Source organism: Rhododendron vialii, chromosome 3a (genome assembly GCF_030253575.1).
Source record: "Rhododendron vialii isolate Sample 1 chromosome 3a, ASM3025357v1".
Taxonomy (NCBI): Eukaryota; Viridiplantae; Streptophyta; class Magnoliopsida; order Ericales; family Ericaceae; genus Rhododendron; species Rhododendron vialii.
The window spans coordinates 10,746,622-10,769,954 of NC_080559.1; the positions used below are offsets into that span (position 1 = coordinate 10,746,622).

The window sequence follows — 23,333 nt, forward strand, 5'->3', positions numbered from 1 at the left end:
GAACACCCTATCCAACTCATGTTAAACACCAAACAACTCTCACAACACCACCTTAATGTAACAGGAATTGGGGACGGTGTTGTGCAGTGGTGTGCGCAGCACCGTGTTGTGCACCTTTGAGCCGTTGGATCGTGCATCCGACGGCTCGGATCTCATCTTGGCAATGAACGGCTCTCGATCGTTGGTTGCCGAGATGAGATCCGAGCCGTCAGATGCACGATTCGACGACTCGAAGGTGTGCAGCACGGTACTGTGCACCCCACCACACCGCACCAACTTAAAGTCCATGTACCAGAATGTTGTTTCTGTACTATTGCTAATTAAATGCTAATAGAACTGGTAGAGGTTAAATATTATTTAATGGGATAATTAGCCTATTGTACATCCCCCCCAAAAAAATTGGTCATGAAAATTACATAATTGACCAAAAAACGCGTAACGTACACCATAAAAATGATCAACAACTAATGAGCCAAATAAATGAGTAATATACTCTGAAAAATATGTGTATCATCTTCCAAAACTATAAGCATCATATACTTCTAAGTTACATCTTTGCATTAGGCGTTAACAGGCAGTGTAACTAACTAAAAAATGACGTAATATAAACCCAAAAAATATGTAACTTTTCTATGATGCACTTCGGTGAACCATAGCTTTTCGCTTTCAGCTAAAAAACAAAAGTTTTCTGGAGCCGCCACTGCATTTAACCCAATCATCTACCCTGAATGTCAGGTATAATTTCTGTACACAACTCCAACATGGTTTCAAACCAAAAAAAAAACACTACTTCGAAGTTTAGAAACCGCAACTGTTGTTCAACATAGCCGACAAAAGATTCTCAATAGGTCGGCATGGTAGAGGTCGGAATACGACTCATCAATAAACATTAAACAATAAAGGAAGATAGAACCTAATTACGTAAATAATTTTCTCAATTTTTTTTAATATTCCTAGTCCTTTTTTGCTTTTGTTTGTGAATTTATAATAGGATCCGGATCCTCTCCGGTCCATGTTTTGGACTTGAGGTGTCAGTCGTGATTGTGACCGTCCATTTAATAAATCTGAACAAATAAATAAAACGGTGATCGTGACTGTCCATTCAATACATCCGAACAAATAAATAAAACAGTGTCATTATAAATAAAAGATTAGTGTTGGAAATTACATAAACAATACTCCGTATATGATAAAAGAAAAAGAATGTAAATAAATATTAAAAAATAAAATGTGAAAACACCAGCCTAAGAAGAACAGAAAGAAAAGCCCAATGGTTGTTCGCCTAATGGTCAGGTCTTGAAATTTAAAGGTTTGATCACTTCTAAATTCTCAGATTCGAAACCTCTTAAGTGTTATCAATTTATTTGGAGCCAGTTTGAACAGAGTTTTGCTTCGACTTTAGTTGGGCTCCCTATAAGTAAGCAGTGAGATTGAGCCTCAGAATTAGTTGACGTGCGCGTAAGTTGGTCTGAACACCTAATCTATGAAAAAATGAAGAAGGGAAAGAAATTAGAGAAAATGACGGCCAATAACGCGTTTTGATAATTAATACCCGCCAATGATATTTTCAACATTAACAAATATTCTCAACATGTCATTGACGGCTATTAATTATAAAAATCCGTTCTAGACCGTCATTTTCCCAAGGAATTATAGTGATTGAAATTTCTATTACAACTACGAATATACAGCCAAAGTGATATCTTGAAGTTTTGTCATGTGCCCTTTTGCCTCCTTGTTTGGTAGTGCCCTCATGAAAGGAGGAGAAAAGGAAGAGTGACGCGCTAGCGTGGTGTCATATTTTCATTCATGTTTAACTACGTGTGCTTAAGGTGTGCCTAAGGTTGAGCAGACGATGCTAAGTGGTCGGCCAACTCAACCTCGGGCCACACCTCAGTTACACACACGACTGAATACGAATGGAACCATAACACGACGTCAGCATATTACGTGGGACACCGATTCATACAACGCAGACGCCAGAAAGGAACATAGAAATTTCCTGTAAGCTTGACTTGGCCAAATCCAAAACCAAAGTCTTTCTTCCCCATATATTTGTTCTCAATTAATTTTCTTTATTTCTTTCCCGTCAGCAACTGGTCAAGCGTGTGGATTACGCACTCTTTTCCACCCAAGAAGAAATTTAAAACATGATAAACACAAATCTTCCACTTTAATAAATTATTAAATCCTCCACCATAATCCCAAAACTACCCTCCTACAGAGCATTTCTTCCTTGGTCACATGTAATCCTCCAAAATTGCAATGCGTTCGCGCTCTTAATTTTCGCACTCCACTCAAGCCCTCCATCACGAATAATGTTGTTTGTCTATAACTTATTGTCTTTAGAAAACTTATTTCCACTAAACTCGTCTATCTAGTTTAGTGCAACTTATCTACTCCTTTTAGTTTAGTAGAAACAACTTGTCTGTTTCCTTTATATTATTTCCCTACAACTTTATGCCTTTAGGCCAATTTGATTTCACTAAACTTGTCTATATTTATTTTCACTAAACTTATTTATTAAAAAAAGTGGAAACAACTTGTCTATATTCGAAGTAAAATAATTTATCTACTCAGGTGGTGTTTTCACTCATTTTTTTTTGTGAAAAAACACAAGTCTTTTTACCATTTTGTTCATATTAATCAACAAGTTTTGATATTTTACCTTGTTGTTCACACTAAATAATACTCCGTAACTTGTCAATAACAACTTTTTTCTCAGCAACTTTTTCACTAACATAGACATTACAGCTTATTCATTACTGAAATTAACATTTCTCAAAACTTATTCACTACCAGAAACAACTAATAATTTGATTACAATGAATTCTTGTTCAAAACTTATTCACTACCGAAAACACCCTCTCATTTTAGTTTAACGAAAACAGCTCGTGTGTGTACGTTAGTTTCATCCGGACTAGTACTAAGGCCTTTCCCGTCTTTCCACCGTGCGGGCCCCAAATCTCCCCTACAATCTTAAGCACTAGTAATCTTTCATTAATTATTTTAATCAAAACCCAAAATTTGAAAGAAACTTGTTTCTGTCCGTTATTATCATCAGCTTCCCCTTCTCTCGCCCTGTCTCTATACAGACAGCTTTCTCAGTCGTCTCTCTCTCTCTCTCTCTCTCTCTCTCTCTCTCTCCTTTTTTCCCTCCCCAGAAGTAATGCATAAAAGCAGGCGCAGGGCCCTCAACCTTCACCTCCCACCTCTATTATACTACTCCTCTCTCTAACATTGCCCATACTCCACGCCCATACACACAGTATATATATACAGACATAGATATATATATATATATATATATATATAGAGAGAGAGAGAGAGAGGGAGGGAGTGGGGTGTAAAATTAGGGGGGCGGAGAGGCTGAGCCGGGGATGCCCCGGGCGGAATTCATGATCTCCGCGTTCTTCGCGGCGGCGGTGGCGGTGCAGGTGGCGGCGGTGTGCGGCGGCGGGGTCTTGACGCTGGAGAGGGCTTTTCCGTTGAACCAGAGGGTGGAGCTGGAGGCGCTCAGGGCTCGGGACCGCGCGAGGCACTCGCGGGTCTTGCAGAACTTGGTCGGCGGCGTCGTCGATTTCTCAGTCGTCGGTACTTCCGATCCCTACAAAGTCGGGTAGTACTATAATAAAACCCCAATTAAAATTGCCTCTCTATTTTTCTTGATTTATTTTTCTGTTGATTTTGTGTAGGCTAGGTGTGTGGATTAGTTTATTTATAATCTTCTCCTTTTGTATATTTTGCATATTCGTTAAGCCCCCACCGTATATGACCTTGCTGTTGTGAATGCATATTTATGTAAAAATGAGAGCTGTTATATGTACTGCTTAGAAGTCCATGAAAACATGGGCTTTTAGTCCAGTTAGTTCATTTATAGCCGTTCTTGTCCAAGATATGATTTGGGAAAGTCTAGCGACACCACATTTTTTACTCCGACACAATTGTGGTGGTTCCACTCCCGCACGTGTTTGTGTGGAACCTGCCACACGTGTCTATAGATTAAAAAATGCGGTGTCAGTAGCATTGCTCATATGATTTACCTCGATTCTGTATTTCACGTAATCTCTTGCAAATATGGAACGAATCAGGAACATCAAAATAAGTTGTAGCATAAAACGATTTTATTTTATTGAGTGATTTGTAGAAGGGATAAATTTTGGGTTTTTGAGTATTCTTTGTGATTGATTTTCATTTTTGGTCGTGGGTTTGAGAACTTGGTGGTTTTTTGGTAATTTGGAAATTGTTACAATTGTATTGTCTTTAGTTCTTTGTTTCCGATGGTGATATTTTTGGAACAGGCTAAAACCTGGTGGGTATCAATTTAAGACAGTGACTCAGTTGACTATATTCTTCAACTCTTGTATTCTTGTTTATTTATCTGGTCTGGCTTTTCCTGTATTTTGGTCTATTTTAATCAATTTTCCACTGTTAACTTTAATTTTGTTGATCCATGCTTGTCTTGCTTTTTAATACTAATTAAAAGAGTGATTGACTCATATTCTTCATTTTTGTTTTGTGTTTTACTTCAGGCTTTACTTCACGAAAGTAAAATTAGGCTCACCGCCAAGGGAATTCAATGTGCAGATTGATACTGGAAGTGACATATTGTGGGTTACTTGCAATTCCTGCAGCGATTGCCCCCATTCAAGTGGACTTGGTGTGAGTATTTCTTTTCTGCGTATGTTGTTGTTTCTTTAGTCTATTGAGTTGTTAGATTGAGGGTAATATAGAAATATGTCCAACTACTTATACTGTTTTGTGTTTGCAGATTGAGCTCAATTCCTTTGATGCTGCCAGCTCATCAACTGCATCTCTGATCTCTTGTTCAGACCAACTATGTGCCTCCGTAGTTCAAACAGCGGCCGCTCAATGTTCCACCCAGAATGATCGGTGTAGTTACTCGTTTACGTATGGAGATGGAAGCGGGACATCTGGTTATTATGTAACTGATATGCTGTCTTTTGACACAGTTATGGGGCCTTCTTTAGTTGCAAACTCTTCTGCTCCAGTTGTGTTTGGGTATGCTGATATGACTTGTAGTGATGGTGTTATCAATTGCTCCTGAAAATGATCATTGGATGGTGTAGAAAATTGTCTGGAGAGTCGAAGGAGAAGCCTTTCTAGGTTAAACACATGAAGAACAGTAGAACACATGATTGTTGTAGCTACCATAAGTATGAGATCTATACATTGTTCATAATTTGCAGAATAACTGGAAAATGCAGTGGCTAACCAAACATAACGAAGCCAATCCTGTATTTGAATGACATCAAGTAGTTTCTACTTTATTTCACAAATTAGTGGTGTTCGTTCTCTTAGGTTATACCACATTGCTACCCTTATTGGGCAAAGAAAGAGGGTTTGCAGAATTGAGTGATAATTAAGAAGATAAGTATTAAAGAGAGGCTATTGTAGTAAGTAGTTATTGTAGATAGTTTCTCATATCTGCAATACCTCTGCAACTGCAAGATATGGTGTATGTCATTTGAAACTTTAAGCCTTCAATTTGTTCAGTTGTTCTTGCTTTAGTCCATTTCCAATGTTCGATTTCCTGTTATGTGGCCTGGTACTTAAAAGTTTATGCACAGCTGTTTTGGAATATGGTAACAGGTGTAGCACCTATCAGTCCGGGGACTTAACTGAGATAGATAAGGCGATTGATGGGATTTTCGGGTTTGGTCAACACGATCTATCTGTCATATCACAGCTTTCATCACATGGGGTTACTCCTAGGGTATTCTCACATTGCTTAAAAGGAGATGGCAGTGGTGGCGGTATACTAGTTCTTGGTGAAATTCTCGATTCAAGTATCGTCTACAGTCCCCTTGTCCCATCACAGTACGTATTCATTGTTTCAACATTGAAATCTTCTTCTATGCTCTTTTTTGGGATATTTTGGTTACATGAGGTAGTGGAGGTTCAAGTATACTGCGCACTAGGGTTTTCATTGATTAGGACTTTAGGGTTCCCTAAATTAATGTTTTTCTGTCTATTACATATCCAGATAACCATCCCATGCAGTTTGATTGCACTAATACAATTTGCTCATGTTAATTGTCAATTTGGACGACCTCATTGTCATGTATGTGTCATGAATGTTTAGCTTAGTTGGCCACTTTTGTGCAGTCTTTACTGAGTAGTCAAACAGTCAAATATTGCGGAAGGCAAGTATTGATCACTATTTCTCTGAAAGGGTCTGATAGGAATATGTCGTCGTTAGTTTATTTGTTCTCCATATGCGGCTAATTCTTGGGTTTTTTGTGTGTTGTGCTTGATTTGATTGTTTCTAACCCACATGATTGATACAATGTCCCATGAATGTAACTCTTTGGATGTAATAATTATCGTACCGCTTGACATAAAAGAAGAATGTTTAGTTTGTTACAATATGAATGCATGGATATTTAGCTTGTCATTGCTAAGGGTCAGGTTCTCACTGGATCCAAAGCGTATACACCGGGGTATTGTATTTAGCTCCCGCTAGCAACACTCTGACTTACCCGATAGTTGTGGCTTTGCATGGTTGCAAGTATATAAAGTTTACCGTGCATGGATGGGTCTAACATGGCTCTGCCTTGGTGCCTTGCCGTGGTTCCATGTCCCAAAAAAAGAAGTTAAATGTCGGTAGATATTGTAGGTTCTGTCCAGGATTGTCGGAGGACTTCAATTTAGTTCTTAGATCGCAAGTTCAACAAGTTAATGCTTTTTGTATGGTTTCTTTTTTGTTCAACAATATAGTCAATGTTCCAATTTTGTAAAGTCCAATATCTGAGTATTTCCCTGTCTATCAAAGGTGTGGAAATTTGGAGGATGGAAATATTTATTTTGCTATTTGTGTTGATTATTTTCTGTCCAACCTTTCAGGCCTCATTATAATTTATACCTGCAGAGCATTGCTGTCAATGGGCAATTGTTGCCTATTGATCCAGCAGTGTTTGCCACATCTACCAACCGAGGAACAATTGTTGATTCTGGAACAACTTTGACATACCTGGTGGAAGCAGCTTTTGATCCTTTTGTCAGTGCTGTAAGTTCATTTTATTGTTTCCTTCCCTACAAAATTTCCGTGTTTAACAGAGAGACAAGTTAAGGGGAGATGGTGGCTTCTGCCAGTGAATTGCATCAAACATTAAGATGCCCCTTTAGTATATGACTATATGGCTTAGGTACAGATCTGAAAAATGAAGGAAGAAAAATCAGCGCTTGTGCGGAACGGTGAGGTGAACAAAAACATAGAGATCTGAGATCATATACTTATCCCAAATAAAACCAAAAAAGGAGCAGGGCCTTTCATATTAGGCTTGAACAAAGTTGAGTACTTGAGTAACATGGGTTCCAGTGTCATTTCTACTCTCTACTTTAGTTAGTGTCTACCTGACTACTGAGGACATAAACAGTTCAGATGTTTTACTTTTCTAAATTGATGGTATAACAATTCTTTAAATCTAAGCCTAAACATCATCCTTCCTTATTGTGGATTCTGTTTCATCGACTTCATGCTCTTTAAATATCATTGGATGAAATGCTAGTATTGTTTGGGAACAAACTACTGAAAACTGGGACACATTTTCCCAATTGATTGGATCGAGAATTTACTTTTGTCATGGTTTGGAAACACAGGCAAGCTATGGTAAGGAATTGCTAAAAGTTTCACTGCCCCATTGGACTGATGCTTATTTGCTTATATTGACCGTACAGGTAACTGCTGTTGTTTCACAATCTGCGACACCCTTCATTTCAAAAGGAAACCAGTGTTATCGAGTACCCACCAGGTTCATGCTGTAGGAAGTTTGCTGATATTTAGTTGGAACACTTGCGTTGAAAAAACGGTTGATTTTTCCGATACCTGAATTTTATCTACTCTTGTTTTGTGTACAGTATAAATGAGATATTTCCTCCAGTTGCTTTAAACTTTGCTGGTGGTGCATCCATGGTTTTAAGACCAGTAGATTACCTTGTACATGATGGTTTTGTTGTGAGTTCTCGACCCTTTCCTCTAGTTCAATTCCTCCCTTTTCCTGAGTATTTCTTTGAATAGGTCATGCTTTACACATTACGTAACCTGTAAATGGACTATCTAATGTAACAGGATGGTGCTCCTATGTGGTGCATTGGCTTTCAGAGAGTTCAGGATCCAGGGGTTTCTATTTTAGGAGGTTGGTTCGAACCCTAATTATTTATTTCAAATGGGCCAAAATATTCGCAAAGTTGTGTAATCATAATGCATCTTCTCCAACCCTGAACATGTATATTGTGAGCATTGCATTGAAATTTGTAGTCACTCAAAAATGTGCACATAGTAGGTAAGACTGATACTACAACCTGATCTAAATGAGACTTCAAATACTGTTGAATTTTATTGGGGGTGCTTCTGCTTTTGCTTCTCTTAAAGTTCCATTTTTTAATTGTAATGCAATAGGTTTCTCCATCTACTTTTCTTCTATTTTGTGTGTATTGTAGTAATTCTTGTATGATTAGTGACTATACATCTATGACCCCATATACGTAGTTATAGGGATGGCATAATAACTTATAAGCATCTTTTTTTTTTCTTTTCTTTTGGTACTGAGGAAATTTACTTATAAGCATCTTTAGCTTGGTAAAATATGCACATTGTGAACTTAATATCATAATGTGCGTATTATAGGTTCCACCTTTCCCAGAAAACAAATGTTGCAAATATAAACATCCCCATATAGTCCATCTGTGCGTATTGTGATCTTAATATCACTGATTTTATGTAGCATCAAGAATCAAAGCTCGCATATTGTCAAGCGTTTAGAGGTTTCATTGCTTTGCCCCCCTGTTAGGTCCTTTGAACCAAATCCTTTTGTTCTTTGTGCAGATCTTGTTCTGAAGGATAAAATCATTGTTTATGACATAGCTCGTCAACAGCTCGGATGGGCCGATTACGATTGTAAGTCTGTCACAACTCCTGTCTTTTTCTCCGAGCTCTTTTCTACACCGTCATTTATTTTTCTCTTATTCAGGTTCAACTTCTGTAAATGTCTCCATAACTTTTGGCAAGGATGAATTCGTCAATGCCGGGCAGCTGAGTGTGAGCAGATCATCAAAAACCACTCTCTTCAAGTTGATACCTCTTAGCATTACTCTCCTAATAATACACCTATCACTCTTCATTCGCTTCCTCTAACTGTAACATCAATTCTCTCGGCTATTGAAGCCCTATTCTTTGCCTCATACCTTATGAGTTTTGCGGTTTTTATTTTTGACTATCAGCACAGCCTCGTGGTAATTTCCTGATTCCCGCCGCTTATCTATTGTTGACGTCTTTACTGTTACTGGAGATTGGGACCCCTTCACTCTCCGTGACTAAAAAAATTCGACTCTTCTCTCGTATACGGGTCCATCTTCATTCTTGAGCACTCCCTCCATACTCCATTGTCCTCGAGGTTGGTGAATGAATTTTCTGTAGTTGTATTCCGTTTAGCAAGAAATTTTGAAGAGGTTTCTGCATAGCTTGTTTATTTTTGTGACGTATATGCTCTCTCTCTCTCTCTCTCTCTCTCTCTCTCTCTCTCTCTCTCTCTCAGTTACCCTACTTGTTTGGGGGCTAATATGTAATATTTCGCTTGTTGCATTCACGTAAATCTTGAGATGTTTGTTCCTAAAATTATACAGTGAAGGTATGGCTTGTGTATAAACAGTGGCGGACGCAAGATTCTTGATGCAGGGGATTGAATTACATGTATTCGTAAATTAATAACAAAATATCACCCCATATAATAACAACACAATTTTGAGGGGACATTTCTTCATAATTTTTACAAACAAACCCTTAAATGTAGTAAGAATATTGCGATAATTGGGGGGTGTGCAAGGATCCAGAAACAAACCCTTAAATGTAGTAAGAATATTGCGATAATTGGGGTGTGTGCAAGGATCCGGGCCCCCGCTTGTACGTCCTTTTGTCAGCTCGTGTGTAAGTTGCATGAACCGTGTTTATGTTTTATGAGATGATTTTCGACGTGGATGAGTAGATATTTGATTTTAGGTGTCCAATTTTGTAAATTCAACTTTCTATAGAGACATAATTGCTACACTTTTAAGAATTGTAACTTTGTCCTTTTTTATGGAGATATATCATGATTACACTTCTTATGAGATTCTTTTGAATCTACTTAGGCCTCATTTGACTTTATAATCCAAATAGCCTTTTTTTTTCTTATTCAAAATTTTTTCACATTTATTAATTTTTGTCAATTTTTTAAGGATTATTACTTCGTCATGACGAGAGAAATCTAAAACATAAAAAAATTACGATCGAAACTCAATTTTTTTTGAATAAAGACAAAAATAAGTCAATAAGTCAATTTTTTTTCTTTATTCAAGTTGATGTGATACATGGTCTGCGGCCATGACTAGGTAGAAAGAACAAATTTGAACATTTGAACTGCAATAAAACATCAATAATTCTCTAGCAACACACACTTCCACAGACAATTACACAATTTCTCTCACATTAAATATGGGGCCCACATACATAGTGTGTGTGCAGTGTGTGGACCCCATGTTTGATGTGCGAGAGTTTGTGTGATTGTGTGTGTAAGTGTGTGTGATAGTAGCATAGTTAATAGAACATATGGGTACACCATTTGATGTATGTCCGTCAGCTTTAAAATTTTATCCGCGTGGATACATTAATAATTGCTTCTTCTTCTTTTTTCCGTTACAAAAACAGAAAGTCTACGCCCGTCGCTCTCCATGGACGGTCTGGAGCATTGATTGCCGAGACGGACATAGTGACAGGGGTGGAGCTATGTTGGGGCCCGGGGGCGAGGCCCCCGCCCCCGGCCCTCCGAGCTCCCAAATTTTAACAATTTTATTTTGTATATACCTAATTTGAATAATATTAATAATTATTCATATATAGTTACTTATAATCTTAATAATTTTGGTTTGATTTGATAAAAAAATTAGTTATTTTACATTATCGTTTCTCAATTTTTTTTCATAAATATAAAATAAGCACATGACAGTTAAAGTAGCCTATAAAAAAAATGATTGGTGCATTAGGCTAGAATCATTTTAATGTAAAAATATAATGTATTGAAAAACAAAATTTTTATGATATAATAAGTATACATTTCAATAAAAAATCATATGTCTACTAAGTCGGCCACAGCCCACAGAGATAAAAATCCTGACTCCGCCATTGGACAGTGAGCTATGGAGCGATGAATATTGAACGATGAAATAGACCGGTGGAGTAGCACCGCTGGCAAGAACATCGCATAAATATGTTATCGGGTTGGTGGAGGTTATCAAACCTACTAAATTACTTATCAAATTTTAAATGTTGAATTATGTACACCTCCTCACTTGGATCTGTACATAGATATTACGGCTCCATGTCAGACCTTGGCCCTGATCCTGACGATTTAAAGAAAACTGAAAAAGGATTTTGCTACCACCATCGACCATATGCCTACCGATTCTACACTGACGGGCACGCGTGGCTCACGTCGGGTCCCGCATGGATGATCTGAACCGTTCAATAATTTTTTTTTAAAAAGCATCGATTTCAATCCAATATGTATAGGTGTCCGTAAAAATCATGATCCTTTTTGTTGAAAGCATCCGATATTAACAACATTTAAACTTTTGGCAATTGTACTTATAAATTTTCATGGGTAAATTTTATTTCCGAGCTGTGAAATATTAAAAGGGTATTCTTGATTAATTTGTACTAAAATATATAATAGAAAAATTCGTTGAACGAAAAGCAGCTGGGTGGACAAAAAGGTGGTGGTCCTGGTGGAGTGAAGTCAAGTGTGCATGGATTAAAGGGTCCCTCAAAGTTGAGTTCTGGCTGTTGAAAAGCCATTCTCAACTCATCTTTGAAGTAGTCTTGTGTCCCCTTTTTTCAAGATCAAACAAACATGTCCCATTTTCTTGCATAATACTCATAGGACATCTCTCTCTCTCTCTCTCTCTCTCTCTCAGGTGGACGCCCCCAACTAAGATTGTTTTTTTTATTTATAATTTAGGCATCTGTGCCCGCTTATGCACAATTCAACTAATTTTGGGGACCAATCACATCGCCCATCTGCAGGGGTCCCAATAATTAAAGGCAGAGCAAAAGTACTCTATGATGGCCTCAAAAGAGTTGATAACGTCTGAGAGGTTTCAAACGTAAGACTTTAAAATGGAGCTAGCAAACTCTTAGGTCGCAAGCCTGAGCCAATCCCTTGCGGTTATGTTATCCCGATTAAGATTGTTGTAGTTCTTTTTCCCTTTCCCCGGTTTAAGGGACGTTTTTGTAAACAGTTAAATCACACACAAATCATGTTTTGCCATCAAAGCCACCTGGAAATAATAATTTTAACCAACAACCCACAACCAACCCGGCCCTTTCTTTTCTCTTTCTTTCTATAAATTGCTATCTCAACGTCGAGGGATAGTGCAGTTGGTGATTGGCCAGGACGGACGGGCTTATCATCCTGAGGTTTCAGGTTCGACTCTCCTGCACTCCGAAAAAACTCTTGGGGCCACCCATGTGTAAAAATTCTTTGGGTTAGCAAAGGCTGGTGGGGGCCGTAGAAATTTAGTCCCGTAGTGCGCGCCCGCTGGCCCGAGAACACTCTGTGTTACCAAAAACAAATTGATATCGCATTGATGCAAAAATAACTTGGCTGGTCCGAAATTCCTTAGGATCCGCGAGACTGACAGTAAAGGCATATATCGCACCTCGCGGGTATTCTGCATATATCTCGTATATCCAATACATATTTAGGACGGGTAAGGATTTTAACTAAACATCAAACTTGTTTTTTCATTAAGATAAGTAGCCCAACCCGATTTTTGAATTGGGTCAACCAAACATGCCCTAGCTATAAAAACACGTATGCATAGCGGTCTATTATCACATGTATTGGACTTAGATCAATGAACTCGCATTCGTAGATAATAATCTCTCCTCCTTACCAGTCCTTTCATTATTCATGATTTGCCCATCGGATGACACTAACGTGTTATGTCTTTTTAAGGAATATTTAAGCAAAAAAATAGTAGCTATAGAGGTTCATGTACTTTTACTTGGTCACATTTTTTACATGATATTCTAAAGGTCGTGGATCAGAAAAAAAAAAAGATAACTACAGATATCTTCCCCGGCTAGCTCTCGCTTTGCTTTCTGCTTTGCTCTAAAATAGCTCTTGTTTTGCCCTCTTCCCCATTTACCTTGGCTATTTTACCCGAATAAGGGCCCCAAGTAGTCGATTTGTTCTTAGAAGGTAATCTTGGATTCCGAATGATTTTTGGTTATTATGGTAATTAAACTTTCAACTGGTTGGGTAGGAATCAAAATTAACCTTAATATATAATTTCTCGTGGGACCAACCAAAAAAGAAAAAGGAAAAGGTGAAACCGAATCCATTTTTCTGATAATAACCGGGTCGGAAATTGGAAATTATGAGTCACAATTGGTAGTTACACGCCATGTCTGTGCACGAAAAAAATGTTCAATATATTCCGTCTCTCGTTCTAGAACATTTAGCTGCGTACAAACAAAACAAAACCCCCTCTCCCTTTTATCTCCATAAATAATATTAGTTGTTGCTGATTCGCTATAATTAATGCTATCTCCAAAAATATTCGGATTAAATTTCATACCAAGTTTTTAATGTGCACTTATGAAAAGTTAATTAAAATATTTACTTCTTGAATTTCCCGTATGAATTAATAAAAGGAAAAGAATTTTCTAGTTTTGTATGATAATTAAATGCCAAAAAAAATTAAAGAACGAATTATTTTTTGCATACATATGGAATGTGAAAATGATTTTTCAATTACCTGTCCATTCTCTCTCCAAACTTGGCAATAATTTCCTTCTCTCTCTCCTCCATTTAAAACGCGCTTCTCTTCAAAAGGAAATTCACCAACTAGTATAGCAAAATAGGAGCGTTAAATTACGTTAATTTCCCCTCATCTACAACCTGTTTTCGCTTAACCACCCTAAAGATTAAAACCCAATGGGTCAATCCCTCGAAGTATCACTTTGTGACATTCAGCCCCTTCTATTATTGACATGGTATATCAAATTTTGTGATTGTAACACCCTCATCCTTTTTGTTCATTCTTCAAACTCAAACCAACCTTGGCCTTGCCTCCTACCAAACATTTCTCCATCATAAACCCAGTTACCCTCCACGAAACAGTTTCTACTCTCTCTCAACCCTTTCTTCTTCTTCTTTTCTCATCACACTCTTTCATCCTCTATTGATGTCCCTTTTCTCCTAATTGCAACCCACTTGCATTTGAGCTCCACTGATCGCACGATATGAGTCAAACTCCCAAGTTATCCCCTTTTGAGCATCACCTCCCTTACACCACCATCCACCACTATGCAAGCACATGCAAATAGGGGTGTAAACTAGCTGAGCCGAATCGAATATTGGAATGTTTGAGCTCGGCTCGATTAGAATTCGTCTGGCTTGAGCTCGGCTCGACAAGCATGTACAAAGCTTGAGCTCGGCTCGTTAGTATTCGGTCTGGAATAAACGAGCCGGCTCGGCTCGAATTCATCAACTTTTTAGCCTTAATATTGAAAAATTGGCTAAATGAGCCGAGTCGAACCGAATATTGGCATGTTCGAGCCGAGCCGAGCCGAACCTATATATTTCGAGCAGAGACAAACCTGTTCACGAACCTATATATTGTCATGTTCGAGCCGAGCCGAACCTATATATTTTGAGCCGAGACGAACCTGTTCGAGCTAAGCCCTACTAGGTTCGAGCTCGGCTCATTTATCAAATGAGCCGCAAAATTGAGCTCGAGCTCGCTCATTTATCCTTCAAACCGAGCCGTTATCGAGCCGAACTTGCGAGCTGCTCAGCTCATTTACAGCCCTACACGTAAACACTCTATCTGTCTATATGTATTCTAAGGATATATAAATTTGCTATTTGGCTTACAATTAACGCGTAGACATAATCATTTCGTGTTTGTTGCAATGGGGATTTGGTGAAGGCAAGATTCAAATGAAATCAACATACATTTTTGAAGCCGAGATTGTAGATTACTGTTTCGGCTATTGTTTTGATTCAACAATTAACGTTTTCGCAACCATCGTCACTAACCTCTCCCCCATCAACCCTAGATGTCTAAGTCCTAATATCCTCCAAATTTTTTGACCAAAATAAGAGAGAACAAAAGATTTACTTATAATGGTGCAAATTATTAAAATATAGAAGGGGAGGCCGTGGGCTAGGGGTAAGATAGTTATGCAAGACACGCGGTAAGTGTTGTGGTATGGCTGATGGTGATATAGGATAGGGAGTATAGACAGTTTAGTGCAGGGATTGGCTCTTCTTTTTTTAAATTTTCATGGTTGTGGTGGTGTTCAAGTTGTGTTTGGATGTGATCCTCTAAAAGTTGTTTATAAATGATAAGTACACACATACCAACTACACCAAAAAGGAAGGCAACTAGGAAGATTGCTATTTTCTGTCAACGGTGACCACACCATTTTCGAATTTCATAGTCCGAGGCGGTTAAGGCCCTGTTCTCTTGAACTTAACTTAAATTTGGAAGCTGTCCTCATTTGAATTATTTTCGCATTTGTTAGTTTTACGCCGAATTTTTGTGGGTTATTGATTCGTTTCGACGAAAGGAATCGAAAAAATATTTTTTTTATTACTTTTACCCAAGTATTTTGAGAAATAACTATTTTTTAGCATAAAAATGTTATTTTTTGGCTAAAAAATGGTTATTTCTCCAAATAATTGGGTAAAAGTAAGAAAAATTTACTTTTCCGATTCCCCTTGTCGAGAGGAATCAATAATCCTAAAAAATTTGATGCAAAACTAACAAATGAGAAAATAATTCAAATAAGGACAACTCTCAAATTTAAGTTAAGTTCAAGAGAATGGGGCCTAAGTGTTGAGTTTTGAACTTTAGGAGGGTAAAGTAAAAACACGCTATATTTGAGGGGGTATAACGAAATTTACCCAAATAGTAATAACCTTCTCTCTCTCTTTACTACCAGAATCAACACCAAAACGAAACGTCACTCTCTCTCTCTCTCTCTGTGTGTGTGTGAGAAAGTAGAGTTTGTCTCTGTCTCCGGCATTAGCCAGTGGAAAGTGGTGGTGTGTGACATCGTCGTCGCCGTAGCGGTTCGCGGTGGTGGTGGTGGGCATTAACAATCAATGGAGGTTCCTCCGACGGTGGGCACCGCACCGGCGTCCCTGTACATCGGCGATCTCCACCCGGACGTCACCGACGGCCAGGTCTTCGAGCACTTCTGCGAGTTCAAATCCCTCGCCTCCGTCCGCGTCTGCCGTGACTCCTCCACCGGCCGCTCCCTCTGCTACGGTTACGTCAACTACATCTCCCCCCTCGACGGTAACCGTCTTGATCACTCTCTTCTGTTTAAATCACAATTGACGACGATCCGATCGTCCTAAGTTTATCGATGACTGATGGAGATGTTTCATGCGATTCAGGGGCGGAGGTACTATGGGCCCGGCGGGCCCGGCCCCACTCTAAAAAGGACACTGATCCTCTACTGAGGAATCTCGGACCGTTGGATCACATACAAATTCTAAAAAACAAAAAATTCTTCACATAATTCGACGGTCATAGATTCCTCGGTACAGAAAATTGCAATTGACGACGATCCGATCGTCCTAGTTTATCTAAGAAAATTTTCAATGCAAATGGGTATTTGTAACGCCTCTATATGGGGCGAGATATATGGGGCGAGACGCACACATACATGGAATGCACATCAAGTGAGATGGGGTTACAAAGCCAAAGACAACCATTTGCATTGAAACTTTTTTCGTGATTCAGGAAGAGAGGTATTATGGGGCCCGCAGGCCTAGCCCCGCTCTCAAGAGTATTGGTAGATTACTTCCTCCGTCCCATATTATTTGTCTGGTTCGCAAAACAAGAACTTGAAAAAAATACTTGTTGAGATTGATAAATTAAAAAGAAGTCATTGATATCTATTAACTTGCAGCAAAAAGTTTGATTTTTTTGTTTTTGACGAAGATGCATTGTTTTTTATGTTTTCGTTTTGCAGATTGGACAAATAATATGGGGCAGAGTAGTACTTTTTATGATTTTGCTACATAGGAGAGAACTTCAAGCATAATTGAAATATGTCAAACAAAGTACTCATGCATCAAGATTATGGGGTTTAGCATGAGCTCCCAATGATTTACCGATGTATTGTGGTACTTTGGAACGTTGATACATAGTATCAACAACATATAGAGATTTAAACAAAAGATTCGAAATTCAATAAAGAATTTTAAAAATAGACTTATAAAAAATATTCATGGTTCGCCAATCGAGTGAGTTCAAATTCTAGCTTTGTCACTATGTGATTGTATACACATCGACTTGAATGTTTTGATCGTTCGTTTCTTGTTTGCGTGCATTACATCATCCGATTGGATAACAAAATCTGATGGTGTAATGAAATTCCCCAAAATACAGGACATAACATACACATAATTGTGAGATTGAGCTACTTTTTAGGAGAAAAGAAAGTTACATTTTCTACATTTTTTTACTTTGTGTGGATTTTGTTGATGTATTTGTTTCTATTGTTGAATTGGAATGTGGAGTTTACGATTCATAACTATTTTTTTCGTCTAAATTTTTTGTTGAATAGCAATACACGCTATTGAGGTGAAGAATCACTCTATGTTGAATGGAAAAGTGATAAGGGTTATGTGGTCGCATCGTGATCCTGATTCAAGGAAGAGTGGTATTGGGAATCTGTTTGTCAAGGTATAACCTTTTGGAATTTGGAGTTTACTGTTCATAAGTGTTTTTTTCTTCTTCTAAAATATTTGTTGAATAGCAATATGCGCTATTGAGGTGAAGAATCACTCTATGTTGAATCGAAAAGTGATAAGGTTATGTGGTCGCATCGTGATCCCTGATACAAGGAAGAATACTTGAGACGAGTGTGATGAAAGAAACACTTCTATTATACTTGAACTCAAACTTCTTGTTTTTTGCTTAGTACAAAATGGCTAGAACCCATCCATATTTATACTACCCCATGGAAGGTTGTAGATATTTTCCTACAAGATAATATCTAGGTAGTTGCTAGATTTATACTACATGTGATATTTACTAACAAATTATCTAGATATTTCTCAAGGGTATTCTAGATCTCTTCTAGAAGCTAGAACTTCAATTTTTGGGCTTGTTTATTGGGCTTGACTTGGGCTTTATTTATTTGGGCCAAAATAAAATATAGTTTATGCTTCAACAAAGATATACTTGAACTCGAGAAATGATTTTCACACTCCCCTTTTTGATGTCCACACCCCCTTCACTAAAAAACAAAAAAGGGAGTGTGAAAATCACTCCTCTTTTATTTTTTATCTTTAGTTTCAAGACATTTATCTTTCTTCAAAATAATTTTGATTTTATTATCAGATATGAATGAAGTCAAATGGTTTTTGTACTACTATTGCAGAATTTGGGTGAGTCTATTGACAACACAAAGCTACAAGAGATATTCCAAAATTTTGGGAATATTTTGTCTTCCAAAGTAGTCATGTCCGATGATGGAAAGAGCAAAGGATATGGCTTTGTCCAGTTTGAGTCCGAGGATTCTGCAAATGCTGCCATTGAAAAACTTAATGGATCTAGTGTTGGTGGCAAGCAGATGTATGAAACTCTTTCTCTCTGTTCCACTCTCATTTTAACCTACTTATTGATGGTCATATCTTTTATATGAATAGTCATGCAAAGAATTATGTCAAGTCATGAGTTTTTCATGCCTAACTAATTGGTCAATAAAGAATTTACCTTTCTACAATAATTTACCTCACAGGTTTGTTGGTAAGTTTGTAAAAAAGAGTGATCGGATTTTACCCAGTACCGATCCTAAGTATACAAATCTATATGTGAAGAATTTGGATCCAGATATCATAGAAGAAGTCCTTGAGGACAAGTTCTCAGAGTTTGGGAAAGTTCTTAGCTTGGTTATCTCGAAGGATGACAATGGGGACTCTAGAGGTTTTGGATTTGTGAATTTTGAGAGCACAGACGATGCCAGGCGGGCAATGGAAGCTATGAATGGATCACAACTTGGTATTTACTATTGTAATGGTTTCTCATTAGAGTCAATTTGCGTGAGAGGTTACAATTTCTTAGTTTTCCTGGGCATGTTTTGAGTAGGCTCCAAGGTTCTCTATGTAGCTAGAGCACAGAAGAAAGCAGAACGTGAGCAGATTTTGCGTCGTCAATTTGAGGAGAAAAGAAAGGAGCAAATATTGAAATACCAAGTACCCTTGTTGATCCTTCTCTCTCATTGGGAATATGAACTTATAAATCATCATGCGTTCTTTTCTCTTAGTAGAATTATTCGTTTTGAACTTTTCAATGTAGGGTTCAAACGTCTATGTCAAGAATATCGAGGATGATGTGACTGAGGACGAGTTGAGAGAACATTTCAGTCAGTGTGGAACAATCACCTCTGCAAAACTTATGCGAGATGAAAAAGGAATCAGCAGGGGTTTCGGGTTTGTCTGCTTCTCTACACCTGAAGAGGCCTATAAAGCTGTAAACACTTTGCATGGTGAGATTGTAAGCTTATGCATGCCGTCAAATTAAAATGCATTACATTTGCCTACATGGGTCATGCAAATGGCTTGATATGGTTGGATGTGGAAGATGCCAGTATGCAATTTTTTATGGAAAATGATAATGCCAAAACTGTTTTTGTTGGTGCCAAAACTCTAATGCACAAAAGGCTTGTACCATGTGCAATGTACAAGACTTTTATGCATTGGAGTTTTGGCACCAACAAAAACGGTTTTGACATTATCACTACCCTTTTTTATTTACTTGTACATTTCATGATCTTGGCCATATGTGTCCACAGTAAATCGTATCGAATACACATATTTGTTCCCAAGGATTTTGCATGTTTCTCGTTGTTCCTGCTGTTTTTCACATTGGAGGATTTTTATTAGTTGTTCCTATGGGGTTTTCATGTGTTTGTATTATTTACCCTATGACTGGTAGATAATGTGAACCCGTACCATAGTTACTACTGGCCTGGAGTAGGAAAGAGTGTTCTAAAAAAGAGTGTTCTATCTGATTTTTTTAGCTAGTCACCACCTTTGATAATGAGGAGATTGAAAATTGAGGGCAATTAATTATTTTACTAGGTGTATTTTAGTCGGTAATTCATGTGCCTGCCTCCACATTTCCACTAATGAAAAGGAGATAGAATAAGTTGGAACAAAACAAAAATTGAAACATGTCCACAACATATTGAGAACGCTAATGATACTTAGAGATGACAAGAAACTTTTGAGTTTCTATTATCTTCCCTTTCCCACTTGCATACATGTGATCATTAAAGGTTGTTACCAAACCATGTGCTTTCATATGGATTAAAGCTTAAAAATTAGATTGGAAATACATGTTTTGCAGGACACACTTCCAATATCTCACCCTCGATTTCTTACAGGATACATATTTCGCAAAAAGCCACTATATGTGGCTATTGCTCAAAGGAAAGATGAGAGGCAAGCCCAATTACAGCTTCATTACGCGCAACATTTGGCTGGACTAGCTGGACCTTCAACTTTTATCCCTGGGGGATATCCTCCTCTTTACTATGCACCTCCTCCTGCTGTAGTCTCACATGTATCTCCACAACCAGGGATGATGTATCAGCCTATGGGTTTGAGGCCAGGATGGACGGCTAATGGCTTTGCACCTCCTACAAGACCAGGTTTTCAACATTCCCCACTTCCGGTGGTTAGTACCGTACTATCGATTAAAGTACTTCTCTGTTTGGTTGCTGTTTTTAGAATCAGTTTTGCAGAACACTTTCACAAATTGTTTCTTAGAACAAAACCCTCACTATTTTTCAGGACATATTGTTTAGGAAACCGGTTCTTTTCTTGAAGACAATCAAGAAAACAAGTTTTAGCAATTGTCAACCCGTAGTTGAAAAGTGTTATGGTAAAAAATTCTGAAACCTCTTACGAAACAGAGCCTTGAATATCGCAGAACTCTCTTTCACTGACGTGGGTTCTGCTTCATTGATCTAGGTTCTGTTCTATTTGGTTTATTCTGAGTCAACATAACTGGTTGATTAGGAAGAGTAGAGAAGTATTTGCAATGTCAAATTGTTCGTTAGCCTCTTATATTGTCCATTTCAGACTCCTCGAAGACAACATAGGCAAATTAGGGGAAGGATGAATGGGCATATGCTTCCACCAGGGGGTGGCCATACTGCTTCCTATGTTCCGCTATTGCAACAACCCTCTCAGTCACTGACTTCATCAAAAGATTCAAGCAACCAACAGGTCTGGTTTTTCTTCCCCGTCAAATTGGCTTTTGGCTATTTCATGTCATGAACTAGAGCTAGAAAATAATGCTTGTTCCACTTTTGTTTCCTGTCCATGCAGATTGATTTCCTGGTCTTTATCTCTCATGCTCGTATTTCAGGAAAAAAAATAAAATAGAATCAACATAATTTAAAACAATATTACACTTGTGGCCTGATGGTTTCCAAGAATCACTGTAGGTATAACTTAAGGCACACTCATCGATAAAAGACGGACTGGTTGTTCTTCAGGGCTCTTAGGACACATGCTATCATAAGATGAACTTGTGGGAGTGTAATTGAACATCTGAAATAGACAGTTCCACTAGACACACTTATATCCTAAAGAGATCTTGAAACTTGAAAGAGAACCCTTGGTACCCTGTGGAAATCTTACAATTGGTGCACTAGTTTCTTTACCTCCTCAAAAGTAACAATCCAACCCTTTGGATAAACATATGATTTAATGCCAACCAGGGAAGATACGCTACTGGGATTTATATGACCATTTAGGTAGGCATAGAGACAACCACCACGCTTACCGTGAGCTTCACATTCTAACAGCTGTAATAAATTGTTTGCAGCGGAGTTGGCAGGTAAGATATGTGCCAAATGGCCGTGTGCGTGAAATGAGCGAAGGGTCGGGAATATCATCTTCTGTAACCAGCTCGGTTGGAACTGGTTCTGAGGGGTCAGACATGTTGAGCAGCAAGCTTTCTGCCGCTCCTCCTGAGCAGCAGAAACAGATACTTGGGGAGCGACTCTACCCTCTTGTCCATAAACACAAGGTAATATTGGCCTAGGAGGCCTACTTACACTCTTGGTGCTTTTGATGCATTGCAAGAAAAATTGTCTTTAGTACAGTTCGAGATGAATGCCAAAATGTAACAATCTCTAGTTGCTTGTAAAAGCATCAAGTACTGCAGCAATCAGCATTATCTCGAGGGAAAATAAGAGAGCCTGAATTGGACAATCTAAATTCAATACTTATGTTGGACTTGCCTTATTTATTCATTCTTTCGTTCTATTCCAACAAAATAAGTGGCTCTGGGAATTGCTCAATCGTTGACTTTCTTTTATTTCTTGTTTCTTACTCTTTTGTTGTAGCCTGATCTCGCTGCAAAGATAACAGGGATGATTTTGGAGATGGACAACGCAGAGCTGCTTCTGCTATTGGAGTCGCCAGAGTCGTTGGTTACTAAGGTGGAGGAAGCTGTGAAGGTGCTCGACCTCTCAAAGACACAAGTTTCCGGCCAGGACTCACTTCATTCGAGCTACTTATCTGCTGAGGTGACGGTTAATTAAACAGACAATTTTATCCGAGCGTCGTTTTTTGCAGAATTCAATGGCAAGATTATGCTGCCCAGAGCTTCATTGAGCAAGATTTTTGATAGTTTACTTCAATGAACCAACTGCGTCTCGGGCCAATAGATACTTCTCCATTTCATTCTACTTCAACCACAGGGTTTTTCTATGTTGAACATTGGATATTTAAGTAATTATAGGGACCTGACTTGATTCAGGAGGAGTTGGTATTTAGGGGTAGTTTTAGCGGAAAATTATTAATTGGTCCTGGAGCACCACGCGGCGGTGTTCCAGGAGCACTGAATAAGGATTATTCAGTTTTAGCTGCAAATGTCTTTTGGATAAAAAGTGATGGTATTGTTTCTGCTTAACCGTATTTTATCTTAAATTGAGTTAGACAAATAAATTGGTATTTCGTGCAGCATAATAATTTTATTATGCAGTTTTAAGAGGTTTTGTTGAAAAATGCTTGGGACATAGATTTGTCAGGATACGTTGGATGTGTAGGTCTTTCGTGCATCTTGTGGGACCTATGTGCATTGCAAAACTTTGAAAATAGCAATATCCGGAGCTATATTTGAATATTTGTATCTGTAGCACTGGTATAGATTGTGTTTTGTTTTTTTTGAGATAAACTTCTTCGTGGCTGTTCTGTGAAGAAGCTCTTTGCAGCGCCCCCAAAACA

At 38.2% G+C, this 23,333-nt stretch overlaps 2 protein-coding genes across 3 annotated transcripts; both read left to right on the forward strand.

Moving 5' to 3' along the window:
* Nucleotides 1-3,088: 3,088 nt before the first annotated feature.
* On the forward strand, nucleotides 3,089-9,668 carry LOC131318426 (aspartic proteinase 36-like). Its single transcript, XM_058348163.1, has 10 exons — nucleotides 3,089-3,619; nucleotides 4,533-4,662; nucleotides 4,772-5,022; nucleotides 5,614-5,841; nucleotides 6,868-7,030; nucleotides 7,702-7,775; nucleotides 7,882-7,978; nucleotides 8,093-8,159; nucleotides 8,849-8,920; nucleotides 8,994-9,668. The coding sequence occupies exons 1-10, from the start codon at nucleotides 3,381-3,383 to the stop codon at nucleotides 9,155-9,157; spliced, it is 1,485 nt and encodes a 494-aa protein (XP_058204146.1). The 5' UTR covers nucleotides 3,089-3,380; the 3' UTR covers nucleotides 9,158-9,668.
* A 6,343-nt stretch (nucleotides 9,669-16,011) lies between these two features.
* Nucleotides 16,012-23,069, forward strand: LOC131318427 (polyadenylate-binding protein 7). Of its 2 annotated transcripts, none has more exons than XM_058348165.1 (10): nucleotides 16,012-16,371; nucleotides 17,651-17,769; nucleotides 18,470-18,663; nucleotides 18,830-19,089; nucleotides 19,177-19,283; nucleotides 19,387-19,576; nucleotides 20,477-20,769; nucleotides 21,177-21,323; nucleotides 21,928-22,131; nucleotides 22,451-23,069. In XM_058348165.1, exons 1-10 carry the CDS (start codon nucleotides 16,176-16,178, stop codon nucleotides 22,646-22,648), a joined length of 1,908 nt encoding a protein of 635 aa, XP_058204148.1. In that variant the 5' UTR covers nucleotides 16,012-16,175; the 3' UTR covers nucleotides 22,649-23,069. The 2 variants fall into 2 exon arrangements, with proteins under 2 accessions (XP_058204148.1, XP_058204147.1); XM_058348164.1 differs by having other exon boundaries at nucleotides 16,018-16,371; nucleotides 19,174-19,283.
* Nucleotides 23,070-23,333: the final 264 nt, after the last annotated feature.

What these genes read in the sequence shown, in the direction of transcription:
- LOC131318427 (XM_058348164.1), top strand. Translation starts at nt 16,176, where the DNA reads ATGGAGGTTCCTCCGACGGTGGGCACCGCACCGGCGTCCCTGTACATC. An exon ending in TATGAATGGATCACAACTTG is followed by an intron (nt 19,090 to 19,173) that starts GTATTTACTATT and finishes GCATGTTTTGAG; the next exon opens with TAGGCTCCAAGGTTCTCTAT. An exon ending in AGCTGTAAACACTTTGCATG is followed by an intron (nt 19,577 to 20,476) that starts GTGAGATTGTAA and finishes GATTTCTTACAG; the next exon opens with GATACATATTTCGCAAAAAG.
- LOC131318426 (XM_058348163.1), top strand. Translation starts at nt 3,381, where the DNA reads ATGCCCCGGGCGGAATTCATGATCTCCGCGTTCTTCGCGGCGGCGGTG. An exon ending in TCCGATCCCTACAAAGTCGG is followed by an intron (nt 3,620 to 4,532) that starts GTAGTACTATAA and finishes GTTTTACTTCAG; the next exon opens with GCTTTACTTCACGAAAGTAA. An exon ending in TGTTATCGAGTACCCACCAG is followed by an intron (nt 7,776 to 7,881) that starts GTTCATGCTGTA and finishes TTTTGTGTACAG; the next exon opens with TATAAATGAGATATTTCCTC.